Source organism: Balaenoptera physalus (genome assembly GCF_965194825.1).
Source record: "Balaenoptera physalus genome assembly, chromosome: 2".
Lineage (NCBI taxonomy): Eukaryota > Metazoa > Chordata > Mammalia > Artiodactyla > Balaenopteridae > Balaenoptera > Balaenoptera physalus.
In genome coordinates this window covers 102645538-102662229 of record NC_138883.1, presented here as the reverse complement: position 1 = coordinate 102662229, position 16692 = coordinate 102645538, and the positions used below count along the sequence as shown (strand labels likewise).

General features: G+C 36.8%; 1 protein-coding gene across 15 annotated transcripts in view; it reads right to left on the bottom strand.

Moving 5' to 3' along the window:
* TCF12 (transcription factor 12) overlaps positions 1-16692 on the bottom strand; it is a 373830-nt gene that overhangs the window by 9448 nt on the left and 347690 nt on the right. For 13 of the 15 annotated variants that reach the window (XM_082446355.1, XM_082446349.1, XM_082446356.1 and 10 more), the window contains 3 exons: positions 10282-10396; positions 9063-9225; positions 4000-4232 (listed from right to left, as the gene is read on the bottom strand). In XM_082446355.1, the coding sequence (XP_082302481.1) occupies positions 4000-4232; positions 9063-9225; positions 10282-10396 (511 nt within the window). The remainder of the gene's footprint in view (positions 1-3999; positions 4233-9062; positions 9226-10281; positions 10397-16692) is intronic. The other 2 variants (XM_082446357.1, XM_082446358.1) reach the window with 1 other exon arrangement.

Here is a 16692-nt window from a genome sequence, read left to right as displayed (position 1 = left end):
TTTTACTTAAATCTTTGGCTGTCCTTTAATATTAGAAGTAAGACATCAACTGGTGGGCTTTATTACTCTATGGTAATCCAAAAGTGAGAAATTATTACTCAGGAATTCCTAAATCTGGAGGTCTTTTCTCTAGAGTATTTTAATTTCTTTAGAAAAGAATTATCCCAATTCCTTGAGGATAGAATTAATATACTTTGTTGCCAGCATTAGGAAAGCAAAGCAGGACACAGGGCTGCAGGTCTCACTGTTCAGCTTCATACTTCACTCATTATCTGCTCCTCTTGGTGTTTCAGATTTGCAGCCTTTCAGATTTCACTTTTTGCTAAAGATAATCCTCCTGGCTTCTATGGTGGAAGGGAAAAGAGGGCAGAAGCAATATGAAGTACAGAGGAGACTTAGGGATCCAACTTTCCATAGCAAACCTCCAATGAATCTTTCTGTTTTCAGGTCTGATGCCTGACTTCTGCTTTTTCCAATAATTAGTACCTCCAAAGTCCAGAGGCTTTCAGGGGATAGGGACCCTGTAAGGCAAAATGTTCTGCTTCTTGCTGGTATTCCTCTCTGTTCCATTTAATTTCTTCTAAGTAAGTCAGTTACCCCTTCTCTATCTACTTTTGCTCTCTTGTTTGTTATTATCTTCTCTCCCCTTTATCCTTGTGGGTTAATGCCATTTTTATTCATTTCAGTGGAGATTTAGGAAGGAGTGGTGTATTATCAATGAATATGCTAAGACTACTATGTTTGACCATCTCATTGCAACTGAATTAAATGTACTGAGGGTAGGGTCTGGAAATTTGGGAAAAGGAAAAGCCTCAGGTGATTCTGAGACCAGCCAGATTTGAGAACCGCTGTCCTAGCTTATTCATCTTCGAACTAACTAAGAGACCAGTAAACTAAAATCCTAATAGTTCTATTGTCCCTAAATTATCACCAGAAGGGAAATGAGTTTATCAAACTGACCTGTGAAAGAGTTTGAGGAGGAAGTGTTTGACCACTAATTTAATCTTTAGTAAAGCTGAGAGGACAAACTTGAAGATAGTATGTGAAATCTGCTGAGGATTAGTAAAACTGTAATGGTAAAATTATAGTCACGATAATAGAAAGGCTTAAATTGGCAATGACAGAGGCCATATGGGATTTGATATGTGGAGCACCAAGGCACAAAAATGCTCTGGCAAAATCTGAGGCTTGGAAGGGAAGCCACTTCTTGCTTTTCTCGAAGGATGCACTGCTAGACCCAGGTCTGGTTGCCCTCCTGGTATATCCACTTGTCTAGGGATGACAGGTTGTGGACAGCTAGACATGGTCTTGGAACACTACCCCAAACCAAAGGGGGTGGCTAGAGAGCCCAGAGGATGTCCAAAGTGGGTCATGTAAACAAAATGTATGTCTTTATAGAAATTGCTGGGCCCAGGGGCTGCTGCGTAGGGCCCCTGCAGGGATGAAGAGGCTTTCAAAGGTGAACAGGTTACCAAAATAACTCAAAACTGCTGGAGATAAAGTGCAGGGAAGGAGAGCGGTTATACCAAACTCTGAAGGTGCTGCTATAGACAAGGCACAGGTATTATGGGCTACACGAAGGGTTCGAAACTCTGTTAGATAGCCAGCCTTTCAAGGAGTCTTACATGGATCCCACGGCTTTTACATTAAGCTGTAAAATAAAGGCTCTGGGCTTTGAAGCCCAGAGTTTGAGGGTGGGAAGAAGGCAGGCTTTTATGAATATTAAAGCAGTCCTTAATGAAGTTACAGTTCAGTGTATCTAAATTTTGTTCATTCTAATCAGTCAATGGCTCCTTATATAGAGCTTTCCAGAATAGTGTGAAAAAGTCAGTACCCATAACAATGACCAGAAAGTTAGCAGGCAGCTGGATAAGCCTAGATGTTAGATGACTCTTTCAGACTCAGCTTTTCTATTCTAGGTGCTTGCATGGAATCATGACGAGGTGAAATCTTACAAATGAATGAATAAGATCCACCCAGGCATGATGGAGTTTATAACTTTTTTTCAAACAGAGGTATTTCTCATTTTTGATGGCTTGGATCTGAGAGTAGGTACCTCTGATCTTAAAAAAAAGATTTTAAAGAACACAAATGACTTTATTCTAGCTCTAATGAACCGTGAGAAGGAAAGGTGCTGAATAAGTTCTGGCACCACTGTTGTCCCGACAATAAAACTTTCACAGTGCTGATGGAGGCAACAGTCTTGACAGCAAAAGGCTGGGTAGCGTCAGGGTAGAAAATATATTGGGCTGCTGAGGAGGAGGATGAATATACTTGGACCACTGAATGTCAGACATAATTGAACAAAAACATTTGGTAAAGTGACAGGAGATAGTGAAAGCTCAAGGGACAAATGCTCCTGCCACAGATGAGAGGCAGCTATCAGACTGTCTTTATGAATATCACAAGGGAGTTTATAACTTCTTTTTTTTAAAATATATTTTATTATTATTAAAAAAATTTTTTTGGCCACGCCACACGGCATGCAGGATTTTAGCTCCCTGACCAGGGATCGAACCTGTGCCCCCTGAAGTGGAAGTGCCGAATCTTAACCACTGGACTGCCAGGGAAGTCCCAAGTCTATAAATTCTTGATCAGGTTTCATTAACATGTATGCTTTACAGGTACTTCAAGGGCCTTAAGACAACAGGAGCAGTATCTGGTTTTAGTGGTAAGTGTTTTATCTATTCATCATTCTTATTCATTAAAAACACTGGAGGGAAAGGAATAGATGAATTAATTACTAGTGTTATGTTTTTCTGAAAATGTGTTCAAGTTCTCTAACTCTGGTTTCCTTAGAAAGAGTATTCTTTCTATGATCAGTGCTGAGGGACCTTGTCGTAGTTGTCAAGCATCTGCCCACTCCTACTATTTTTTCTTTTCCAACTTTCTTTAAATAAAATATTATATAAATACCCAATAAATAAGGAAGACAAAGTTGCTCTCAATGACGGGAGGTTAGAGATGGGGTCTGGAATCAAAGGCCACATCTATAAATTCTTTGCACAAAGGCTTAGGATGAGGCATTAGTAACTTTGAATAAGAAGATATATAAGTATATTCAAAAAAGCAAGCTTGATGATAGAACCTCTCAAGGGATGGAAGCTTGTATTAATTGATAACCCAGGGTCTAGAACATAGCTGACTGCGACAGAGGAGGTGTACAATAAACACTTTGTTCAAAAAACGAAGTTTCAAAGCTTCTTCAAGGTTCCATCAAGGAGTTCCCTGGCGGCCTAGTGGTTAGGGTTCCGGGCTTTCACTGCCATGGCCCAGGTTCAATCGCTGGTTGGGGAACTGAGATCTCACAACCTGCACTGTGTGGCCAAAAAAAAAAAAAAAAGATTCCATCAAAATAAAACAGTTGGGAGAGCTGTCTGAGTCAGCAGTGGATAAGTCTGTATTAACCACACTTTTGTCCTTAGGGACACACAGGCATGCCAGTGCATATTCACCCAAGAACCTCATGGCATTCCTGATCAGGAATCAACGAAGAAACTCTGACACCTTATTGACATGGGTATAAAGGACATCCATAGGGGGCAAAGCCAGTAGGGGCCATGACCAGGCATCCCATTAACCATCAGGGCCTCACAGATGCCCTGGGTAAAGCAGGCAAGAAACTGACTACAGAGAAGTAGGGAAGACAGGAAGGAGCAGGTTGGAGGACAGGTGTAGGCAGGTAAATTCAAGAGCGTGGGAGACCAGAGTCAACAAGAGGCACAAAGCACTAATGCTAAGTAGGAGGCTGGCTGTTCACTGCATTGTTTCATAGGGTTACTCCCTACTGGTTTCTGGGAAGCACTGAGCCTACAGATATTGACCTATATAATGAGACAGAGGTGAGAGAATTATAGAGAAAACCTGATACGGATGATGCGGTGGCAGAAGTACTAGGAGCACCTACAAACAACCTGCCCAAGCAGAAAAGCGAGTGGACACAGAAATGTCTACTCACTGGAAGCAGAACAGTTACATATCTCTGCTGAACCTACTTACCTCTGACTTGCTGTTCTAGACTAAGGATGACTGCCACGGCCTGATGAAGAATAAGGAGTTTTGTCTGGGGTTTTTCACTCTTTAAATGAAGCTGACACATTCGACCAAGCTCTTTGAATGCCTCATTAATATCCCGCACACGCAAGCGTTCTCTGGCATTGTTAGCCATCCGCCTTTCCTTCTCCCTTTCTATCTTCTGTTCTGGGTTCAAATCCTCATCTTCATTAGTACTGCTGGAAGGCAAAGTAACAACAATGTCTATTAGGTTCGCTGTAAAGTAAGATATGCTTATTGTACAAAATTAAAGATTATAAAAATAAAAATGACCTATAAATTTTACCAAATGGTAGTAATAGCTACACTTAACATTATTGTATATTTCTTTCCAGTCCTTCCTCAATGCAAATATATAGTTATATAGTTGAAATTATACCACATACATTTTAAAAAAAATTAATTTATTTATTTTTGGCTGCGTTGGGTCTTCGTTGCTGCGCACAGGCTTTCTCTAGTTGCGGCGAGTGGGGGCTACTCTTCGTTGCGTTGCGCGGGCTTCTCATTGCAGTGGCTTCTCTTGTTGTGGAGCACAGGCTCTAGGTGTGTGGGCTTCAGTAGTTGTGGCACACGGGCTCAGTAGTTGTGGCTCGTGGGCTCTAGAGCGCAGGCTCAGTAGTTGTGGCCCACGGGCTTAGCTGCTCTGCTGCATGTGGGATCTTCCCGGACAGGGCTCGAACCCGTGTCCCCTGCATTGGCAGGCAGATTCTCAACCACTGCGCCACCAGGGAAGTCCCCCACATACATTTCTAAATGCATTTTCATTGCACATTACAGCATAAAGACTTCTCCACACTACTAGTGAAACTCTTCATAAACATAATTTGAATGACCACATATTATAGCACCCTGCTTTTCCAAATGTGATTAGCAGCATCAGCATTACTGCTTAAAAACTTTACTTTTTACATTACTGTAAAAACAGTGTTACATTACCGTTAGAAACAGAATCTCAGGTTCCGCTACAAACCTACTGAATCAGAAGCTGCATTTTAACAAGATTCATATGTACATCAAGGTTTGACAAACACTGTACTATTATAGTAATGTATTACAGTTTGCTTATGTTCTTAAATATATTCTGGCAGTCCCCTGGTGAGGAGGAGGAAGAAAAGCTTAAGATATGGAATGAGAGAAGTATCTCAGAAAATGACTATACTTTTTGTTCTGGAAGAAATATCATCATCAGTGGTGATGATTTTAAAACATGGGTGAACTGGAACAATTTTTTTGAAGGACAAATTGGCAAAATGAATCCAAAGCCTTAAATTGTTCATTATCTCTCTCTCTCTTTTTTTTTAATAAATTTATTTATTTATTTATTTATTTTTGGCTGTGTTGGGTCTTCATTTCTGTGCGAGGGCTTTCTCTAGTTGCGGTGAGCGGGGGCCACTCTTCATTGCGGTGCGTGGGCCTCTCACTATCGCGGCCTCTCTTGTTGCGGAGCACAGGCTCCGGACGCGCAGCCTCAGTAGTTGTGGTTCATCGGCCCAGTTGCTCCGCGGCATGTGGGATCTTCCCAGACCAGGGCTCGAACCCGTGTCCCCTGCATTGGCAGGCAGATTCTCAACCACTGCACCACCAGGGAAGCCCTGTTCATTATCTCTTGATCAGCAATTCCAACTTTAGAAATTCATGCAAAGGATATAATTAGAGATGTTCATAGAAATTTAGGTAAAGAAGTTGATCACAGAATTATTTACTTCAGAACAAATGGGAGTCCAATATTAGGAGATGGGTTAAATAAATCACAGTACATCCAGATAATGGTCTACTATGTACCCTCTAAAAATCAAGCTGTAGATTATGCTAGGTAAAAGATGCCAAACACAAAAGACTACGTATCGTATGATTCCATTTACAGTAACTTCTAGAAAAGACACAAGTATGGTAACAGAAAGCAGATCAATGTTTGCCAGAAGATGGGAGAAGAAGACTGGTTATAAATTGGCATGAGGAAACTTTTGGGGTGGCAGAAATATTCTACATTATTAATGTATGTAACTGTATACATGTGTCAAAGGACCAAAACTGTACACTTAAAATTGGTGTATTTTATTATACTTGAATTAAACCTCAATAAAGTTGCCTAAAAACAAAAACAACAAGAAAAAAACATGTTGGAGAAAACACTCACAGGTAGATAAAAAGGTTAAAAATACACTGTTAAATTAAAAAAGCTGAAATTATAAAACTTTTATCCAGTTTATCTCCAATTTAAACTGTATTTATGGAAAAAGATATTCCTTGAAAAGTAAACTGTGGTTAATTCTGGGTAGTGGAGTTTCTTGTGATTTTTGTGTGTGCTTTTCTGTAATTTTCAAATTTCTGTAATGAAAACAGACTAATTAATCAGAAAAAAATATTTGAGAAAAATGCTTTAGAATAACTTCTAGAAAATTCTATTTATATTTCAGAAATAAATTACTGAGCAGGGCCTCTTAGAACCTGGAAAAAAATATGCACAAAGAATTGGTGCTTCACCTCTAATACCTTGAGTACTCTAATAAAGAACAAGTAGAGGGACTTCCCTGGTGGTCCAGTGGTAAAGAATCCGCCTTACAATGCAAGGGATGCGGGTTCGATCCCTGGTCAGGGAACTAAGATTCCCACATGCCACAGGGCAACTAAGCCCACACGCCACAACTACAGAGCCCACACGCCCTGAAGCCTGCTCACCACAACTAGAGAGAGAAAACCCACACACCATGAGTAGAGAGATGCCCGTGCGCCGCAACAAAAAATCCCGCATGCCGCAACTAAGACGGAATGCAGCCAAAAATAAATAAAAAAATAATAAATAAATCTTAAAAAAAAGAGAACAAGTGGACAACAGATTTTTACTAGCCAATTGTCAAGAATTTCATAAAAGTATTCTTTTGATAATAGAGAATCACTAGCTCTTTGACTTCAAAGGAACCTTTACAGATCATCTAGCCCAAAGGTTTCCAAAGGTGGCCACTCACTAGAATCTTCAGGAGCACTTACAAAATATAGCTTTCAAAGGTCCCACTGCCAGAGATGCTGATACAGTGAGCTCAGGTTCAGGGGCCAGGCACCTGTATTTCTAAAATGTTTCAGGAGTCTGTGCAGCAGGGTTGAGAACCACTGTAAGATCAGTGACCTCCCTAGGATTACAAGGCTAATGAGTGGCAGGGTAGCGACAAGAATCCAGGTTAGTGCTTCATGGAAGAAATCAAGAGCACATATCTAAAATTATTATCATAAGTTACCACAGTACTTTACTGATGTTTACTGCATGTGAGACAGTGTGAAAAGGGCTTTATATGCATAATTTTCAGTTCATTCCCACAAGAATCCTAAACAGAAGGTCTCCTGTTAAGATAGAACCAAACCTCAGAGAGCTTAATAACTTGCCAAGGTTACTTGCCAAAATGTGATGAAGCCATGATTCAAACCCAGGTTAGCCTCATTTTGTCCAAAGGCTGTGTTTTAAATTTACTATTATTAACTACTAAGTATTGTTATTATTAACCCATTATACTGCCTTCTCAATTTCTGATGACCTATAACAGTGCTCAGCAAACTGGCCCATAAGCCAGCTACCTGTTTTTGTAAATAAAATTTTATTGGAAGAGCCACACCCACCTGTTTATGTATTGTCTATGGCTGCTTTCATGATACAATGGCAATGTTCGACAGTTGCAACAGAGACTGTATGACCCACAAAGACTAAAATATTTACTATCTGGCCCTTTACACACAAAGTTTGCTGACCTATATAATGAAAGGATGAATGATGAGGAGAGATGCAAATTATTTCCCTTAAAGTTCTATTTGAATAATGAAACTATGAAAGAATTAAGATTCCTTAAAGGAGTGGACTCTGGATTCCCTGACCCAATTTTTATTTCTTCATGCCCTTGCACAACTGAATACAATGCATATTAAAATGATAGTATTAGGACCTTAAGATTTAATTTTCCTCAAGAGAAATGTCAACTACTGAAAATAGTGAGAATGTCAAATGCAAAAGAACAACTTTTAAGTATGGGACTGACAGAAAGGACTATCCTGGTTCTTTTAGTTTGTAATTTCCTTTGTACCATAATTTAATACAAAGAACAATGTTTTAAATATAAATATCTATATGTGATATATACATACTACTGATAAATGGATATATACCAAGAAATAGGATGGACCACGGATATATCAAATTACCCACTTCTAATGTAGAACTAGAAGAAAAATCTGATGGAAGAATCTGGAAATAATTTGAAACTAATGTATTATGTGTCAATATCCATATTTCAAAGCAAAGTCAAGTCCAGTTTCTAGAAAACCTTCCCCGACAACATCAATGCATGTGGAGTACTTCCTTTTCCATACTCTTTTCAAATTATTGTTTAAAACGTAAGTTGCAAATATCTTCTATAAAGAGCCAGAAAGTAAATATTTTCGGCTTTGTGGGTCATCCGACCTATGTTGCAACTTCTCAAATCTGCCACTGCACTGTGAGAGCAGCCATAGACAATATGTAAATGAATGGTGTGTAGTGGTGTTCCAATAAAACTTTATTTATAAAAACAGGCAATGAACTAGATTTGGCCCATGGGCCATAGTTTGCCAGCCCCTGGTTTAAATCATACAAGAGTCTTACCATATACTTAGCCTTAAAATAATGTATTTGAATATTTACTGATAGGTTATATCTAAATACCTATACTTGTACAATTTAACTTGTTTTAGCTATTTTGTTCTCTAGCTGTCTTACAGACTATAAGCATTGAGGGGAGAGAAGTAATTCTTTTTTATATGTAGACCCTAAAATATTGTGGGAAACATGGAAAACATAAACTTAGAGTCATCTTCATACGCCTCCCTTTTATGGATGCTATGAGGATTAAATGAGATAACAGACATAAAAGTCCAAACACAGTATCTAGAACACAGCTGACACTTAAATGCATGACACACTTCAATTTTCCAAGTATCTTCACCCATGGCAAATGAGTGAAATTTAATACCTGGATGCCAACAAATACCTTGTTCTGCCTCTAGATGAAACTTTGATATCTTTTTGGGAGGATTCATCATCTGATTTCATGTCATCTGATGAAGGAGGTTCATGAAGGTTTTCATCTTTCTCTTTGTTTTCAGTCTTGATTTCTGTTGGAACAACAGTTCCAGACTGACTTTGCAAGCCACCTAACAAAGAGGCAAAGAAACAGAATAAATGTCCAGACTCATTTATGAATTAGAATTAAGACAGTAAAAAGTTTTCTTGATGGTAAATATCCTTAGTTGTTATAGAGCTACTATAGAAATCTGAAGATGTAAAAAAGTAAACTATTCAGAGCTGGAAAGAGCATGTCCACAAACCTTAGAAAAAAATGCTTTTTAAAGCACCTGTATTCAAAAAAAACAAGCCTGACCCTGATGGTGAGTCCAATGCTCATTTTCAGGCACATTTAACAATCAAACAAGGTAGGAGAAACATGATGCATTTTAAAAACTAACTTCTAAGATGCTGTCAAGGTAAATGAAATAAGCTTTAACATTTTCCTGGACAAACACAATAAAACAGGCATCATGGTTAAATACAACTGGGAAAACTTTATCTTGGTGGTCTTAATACCACCTATATATTTGTACTTATTTGTAAGGTCTATTATAACATTGACCACAGTTTGCTTTTTATAAGAATTGTCTGTCTCTCCAATTAAATTATAATCTTCTAAACAACAGCTACTATCATTCAGAGCTCTAAACATACTCAGAAATGTCTTTCTCAATTCCTCTAGGGACAATGAGGACTCAGCCATGAGGGGAAGTGATTTAGAAAGAGACAGGACAGGGACTTCCCTGGCAGTCCAGTGGTTAACACTCTGCACTTCCACTGAAGGGGGTGTGGTCAGGGAACTAAGATCCCGCATGCCACACGGTGCAGCCAAAAAAGGAAAAAAAAAAAAAGAAAGAGGACAGATGCAGGAGCTGGTAAGAAGATGACCAGTAAACACTGAACAACGGTTTGCACAGGGTTTCATCCATCAATAAATATTATAATTGGCCCAGCTAAATGGACCAACTGGAACCCTAAATATCTACCCTGTACATTCACGCAGTAGTACTACTACTATCTGGAATCCTGCCACCTAAGATGACTTTTGATTCACAGATGTCAATCTGACTGTGAAGAAGGTGACAGTGCTCCAAAATGATACCTCTGTATGCACTACTGCTGTAAACGAACTATACAGTTACCTCTATAATTTTCTTGTGTTTTATGGTTCAAGTCTGTGCTTGAAGCAGTGACCGTACTAGACAGGACTGAATGATTGCCATTGAGACTGACAGAGTCTTCTCGATGAGTTCCGACCTAAAGTTAAAAAATAAAAATAAAAAAAATAAAAAGAAGTTCATGGTGCAGTAATTGTTCAAATTCTTTCACTGGGTTTAATAGAGAAAACAGTTATCACTCATCTAAATTTAGCAACATTTTTTGGATGCTACTTTTCTGGTTTTTGGATTGTAAAAGACTTGACAGTAGTACTGTTTGTGAATAAAAATATTTTAAAAAATTCCAGCTTTCAAATTTTATATCCCACAGAGGGTTGCTGTGAGAAGCAAATGAGCTAATAGACAAAAAGCACTCTATAATCCATACAGCACTACATATTATAGCCTCTATTGTGTATCAATCAATCTGAAAACCTATTCCATGTACTACCTAAAAATGTTAAAGTATCCATGTATTTGCATTTAGCAAAATAACTGCTTTGTTCCAAGTAATAATAGTATTTATCTATACTTTAGCATATCCTTTTCTTACACACAGTGTCTTATTTTTTCTTCCTCTAATTACTTCTCCTCAAAAATTTTAAAAGAGCAGCAAAAGCAATACAAAATTAAAATAACTTAAAAGTTCTACATTGCCAGGCAACAAAAATGCCATATATTTTTATTCTCAGTTTTAATCAGATTTAGACAAGTCACAGTTAACCTGAACTGAGAAGGCATGCAAACACTACCAAGTGTTTTCAGCTATTGCAGTACTTTTAGAAAAACTGGTTACAAATGAACCAGTTTTTTTTATTAGAACAACAGCAGATGTGGCTATTAGAAGATTAAGACTTTAATTAAATAGGTTTATTGCCTGGAGTTATACATGAGAACCACTGTTTTTCAACAAATCCTTCAATCCCAGTAAAATGCCATGCTTTGAATCCCTCTTGAGTAATTAATATAGCTTTTATCTTTCATGACTTTGTATGGATTTTACCCTAAGAGGTATAAATACCCCTATGCAAGTTTATCCTTTGGTTTCCTGTGAGCCAAACAAAAGAAACCAAAGTTTCAGGCAATGCAGGCTACTGGTAGTGGATCTGATTAGAACATATCAGGTCTTCCACCCAACTTTTTAAGAAATGTCTGTCCTCTACCTTTATTCTTACCTTTAATGTAGTTTTGAAAAACTCATTTAATGTATTCCATAGCTACTTTTTAAATTATTTGAGGATTAGTCATTGCTGAGAATTAGCTGTGTCACTACTCCCTTGGATGATCAAGCCTTGACCATAACCTTTTTCTAAACCACATAATTTCATCATGCATTAGAATCATAAAATCTTAAAGCTGGGAAGGGACCACAGAAATCAAGACAGCTTTCTATTCCGTTACCACTTTGGAAATCTGCCCTTAGACCCTTAACCTTTACTTCTGCCCTGAACCGCAACGCGCCCCCAGTAAAAAATCTTGAGAAAAATCTGAAGAACCAAATCTAACACCAAGTGAAGGAGTGGACTATGAAAATTACATTCGAGAGAGGAAATTATTTTTAAAATAGTTTATGATATCCTATCTCTAGGGAATCCTGGTCATGTTTATTCATAACACATAGGTTGCTTTCTTGCTAGCTATGAACTACTCAATGACCTAATGATCTGAGAGGAAGGTCAGTTCAAAAATTGCATTTTATAAAAATAGATAGGGTAAAATACAACAAATAGTTACAAATTCTTTGGGACCTTAGGAGTCTAGGCCTATTTTAGAGATAATATATTACTAGAATAATTTTGACTGGCTGAGGAAATCACTGCAGGATAAAGTAAAAGCTAAGATTTTTATGTCTGTGTTTACAATGTGGACTTAAAACTTCCTATGATCTTTGGTAATATATGCCAGTTTTGCTCTTGTCTAGTATTTTGAGCTATCACACCAAGTAAGTGAAAAAGAAATAGCCTTTTAAAATTTAAACTTTTAAACATACATTTATTTACTATATATTGTACCTGTGAAACCCATTTTATAGCTCTGTAAGATAATACCATTGAACATTAACAAAATGAATTTCACTCATTTGAGTGATAAGTGATGATGCATCTGTGAAATTCTTATTCTTTTATTTCATGAGTATAAATCATTCTTTGATTTTTCTGAATCTCAACTAATAAAAATGTTCTATCACCTCTTTTCTGATGAAAGGCTTGGCAGACAAAGGATCATTATCTAAACAATAGATCTTAAGGAGTTTGCTTTTCCCTGAAGGAAAATCAGAAAGGTTGCTCAATTTGTTTTGGGATATAAAATGTCAGTGAATATCTTTGTCTTTATAGAATACTACAAACCAAGTATTTTCTCACACCAACCTTGAAAAAAATTAAACCTTTTAAAAATGGCATCAGACTAGCAAAAAGTTTTAAGTCTGGTGTTTTTCACGTTAATGAAGTTAGCAGGAACTTTGTAACTTGATTCCCCTTGCAAATGGCCCTCATATATTTTCTGGAGAATTTGATGTTCACAATTCTTACAGTTTTCTTTAACCCTTGCTCACCCTGGCTCCCATGTCCTTCCTTTAATCTGAAGCTACCCATTCAAATGGCTCTGTCCACACACAAAACAGGTGTATAAACAGTTCTTTGTCTGAGCTCAGAGACTGTGAGGCCAGCCAGATAGGACCTTGTTTAATTGTTCATCTCGTTAGCATACAGCTGACAGAGTGCTTCTACTGGGGGACTAGCAGGGGAAGGAAAACCCCTAGGCCTGCTATGCTCTAAATTTCAATTATTATGAAGAGCTCCGTTTCAGAATAAAAGGCCCATTCCATTAAATGACATCATCTTGCATTCTGAATCTTTACAATCTACCTATGGCCTTATTTTTGTGGGAGCATCTGACAAGGGACTTGTTTTCATTTAATTAAGCCAATGGCTTCAACACCCACAATGGAAAAATGTTAAATCTAATTAGTTGATGAATAAGAGGTCTTGTGAATTAAGGGACAGACTGAAAACTACTCAGTAAGAACTCCTCTCTGATTTTGAATTCTAATAATTTGTTCAATTTGTACTATTCACTGAGTACTAATGATTTAAATTAATCACTATTAATCTACAGACTGAATAAAGGCTCTTTATGTACTGTAAGTATTTTGTTTTACCCAGAGGGTTTTATGCTAAAACTTGGAAGAATTCCAGTTGTTATGATTCCTTTTGAATAATATTTCCATAAATATATAATCTATATGGATTTCAGGCTTAAAAAACTTGACATTTAAACAATTTTGAGTTTAAAAAATCATATCAAAACCCTTTAAAAGCACTATAATGTGGTCTTAAAGAAATTTTAAAAAATTTAAGTTGCCCATTTGGGAAAAAAATCATTTAGAAAAAGTAAAATACAGTTAAAAAATAAACTCCTTCAGTTTAGCTGAAACCTACACATACCATTTCTACTGTATACAAACCTATACTAATAAAATTAAATACTGTCTAAATATAAGGTTAAAATGATTCCAAATTTACTCTGATAAAGTGACAAAAAGTGCCAAAATGTTGAATAAAATATTACTCTATTTGCCTGTTAGTCTTTAATAACTGAATCTTAAATCTTTTAGAACTAGGAAAAATATAGTTTCTCTAACTGCTTTAGGATTTAGAAAACAGACATGATTTATATTTTAAATCCTTATATAAGGTAGCTTTAAGTTCTACAATTGAACATTATTTGCTCTCATATAAGACACACATCTCCAACCATAGCTTAAACAACAAAAAACCCAAGCAATGCCCGCCCAACCCCCCCCACCAAAAAAGACATGCCTGAGTTAAATTTCCTCAGGACTTGTAACAAAGAAATCAAAAGACCTCCTGGATGTAATTTTATCCTGTATCATAAATGAGGAACTTTTTAAGATTTGCATCAGCCTTCCATTAACACAAAAGCTTCTAATCTAACTTAGTTTGAAGTTGAAATCACTGAACAATAACTGAGCACTTTGTGTTAAAGATAAAAGTGCTATTACAGAGCTATCTCATCAGGCCTCCGTATTTTAGATATTACAGACATAAACTGATGTGATGTATAATAACTTTATATTGCTGAGACCTCTTTGTAATGCCTAAATGAAATTAATGAGTCTCATTCCTTTTCAGTTTTCCACTTAATAACATTATTTTTTTGCTGTCAGCAGTTTATTTCGAGTTTATTCTTACATTAAATAAATGGGAGCAAAACTATAGTCCGTCCAACGCTGACATTTCAATAGTTCTAAAAATCCTGATTTTGTGTTTTAAAATTTAAATTATACATCAATCACATCCTAATAATAGTGTCTGATAAAGCCTTAAGTTTTAATTTGCATTAAGAAAATATGGAGAAACTATCCAAAATATTGAAAGGGAGTAGGAAATTAAGTAAATGAAAATGTTAACCCTATTCAAAAGTAAGATCAAATGTTAAAACTAGGGCAGGCTGGCTACACTAATTATATGAGAAGGAGTAGTAATTACCCACTTCCTAGTCTCTTTTTCTGATATAATAATCTTCAGGAAATTTAATTTTTGTGTATATTAGATAGCTAAAATATGTTAAAAGCTTTCTGTGGTTGAAACCTCATTTAATCCTAACCTTTGATGCTAGTCAAGTTTGTTCAGTTAAAAGAAACAACAGTCAAAGTTAAGTCTTTTGATATTGACTCCTATTAATATTTTTGGCAGGTGGTAGTCTTATTACCTTTGTGTGAAATATAAAAATTGTTTTCTGGAATAATGAAAAAATAGTAATTATTTCATCTATAAGACAAGAAGATGGATCTACAAATCAGTAGATCAGCTGTAGATGATCTTACTGGCATAATCTTGTTATAACTGAAAATAATGTAAAGAAAGGTTCTCAGCAACAAAGCTATTTCCTTGATCAAGGAGACTATTTTGGTTAACCTGCCCAGGTAGACTTCACACAAGTTATCTTTTTTTAAAAATTATTTGTTTATTTATTTTTGGCTGTGTTGGGTCTTTGTTTCTGTGCGAGGGCTTTCTCTAGTTGTGGCAAGCGGGGGCCACTCTTCATCGCGGTGCACGGGCCTCTCACTGTCGCAGCCTCTCTTATTGCGGAGCACAGGCTCCAGACGCGCAGGCTCAGTAATTGTGGCTCACGGGCCTAGTTGCTCCACGGCACGTGGGATCTTCCCAGACCAGGGCTCGAACCCGTGTCCCCTGCATTAGCAGGCAGACTCTCAACCACTGCGCCACCAGGGAAGCCCCACAAGTTATCTTGATAGCACTGAAGGCTGAGAGCAGAGCTCTCTGTATTACTTTTATCCTGCCATCAACTCTTACTCTTCTACTCCCAGTGCATTCTGGCTCGCCTCAAATATTCCAACTACTTCAACAGAACTCCCAAACTACTCATTAAAACAAAATAAGAAAAAAGTTATAGGCTCCAAGAAAAAGAAAACAAAAAAAACCCCCAAAAAACAAAAAAAAACCCAAAAAACAAAACTTGCTAACTCTCATTTCCTGCACTGGGAAGCTAATTTATGTTCTAAATCAGGGATTGGCAAAGTATGCCTATGGGCCAAATCTGGTCCTGTTTTTTTTTTTTTTTTAATTTATTTTTTTGTTTTACTACTTTACTACTTTTTTTTTGTTTACTACTTTTGTTTTGTTTTTTGTTTGGCTCTTTTTTATACATAAAGTTTTATTCAAACACAGCCACACCGATTTGTTTTCATAACAGCTATGGCTGCTTTCGTGTAACCAAATCAGAGTTAAGTAGTTGTGCCAGAGACCATATAGCCTGCAAAGCTGAAAATATTTACTATCTGGCCTTTTACAAAAAAAGTATGCTGACTCTTCTCCTTTAAATGCTAGGAGAGAAAGTAACATCATATTTAAAACTTGGAATTAGGATGGTGACCTGTAGTAAATGCCCACAAAAATCCATTACATCAAAAATTTTATTTGAATGTTCTGTGGAGTTCCTGGAATGGTATTTATGTTTAGTAGACCAGTTCTACTCTCTGCAGAAAAATAAATGAAGTGATGAAAATTAAATATTTTTGAGAGGAAACTGACCTTACAAATTCTAAATGGTGATATAGAATTGCTGATAAACTGATATTTCTGTGGTTACTTTGTAATAATGGCCATGTAACCTCCATTTTTAGGGGCCTAAAAAAATACTAATTTATGTTAATGCAGAGGAAAAGTATATAAAGTACCAGAAAGTTAAACAAGACAAAAAAAGAAAAGTGATTCCAGAATGTAAAACTGTGTTATTTCTTAGTCATGATCAGTTAGAAAACATGGGGGTGAGATAATAAAAGCAGACTAACTCTTAAAGATGGCTGGCAACAGTTACAAGATGTCCCCCAAATCACACACCCTCCCAGAA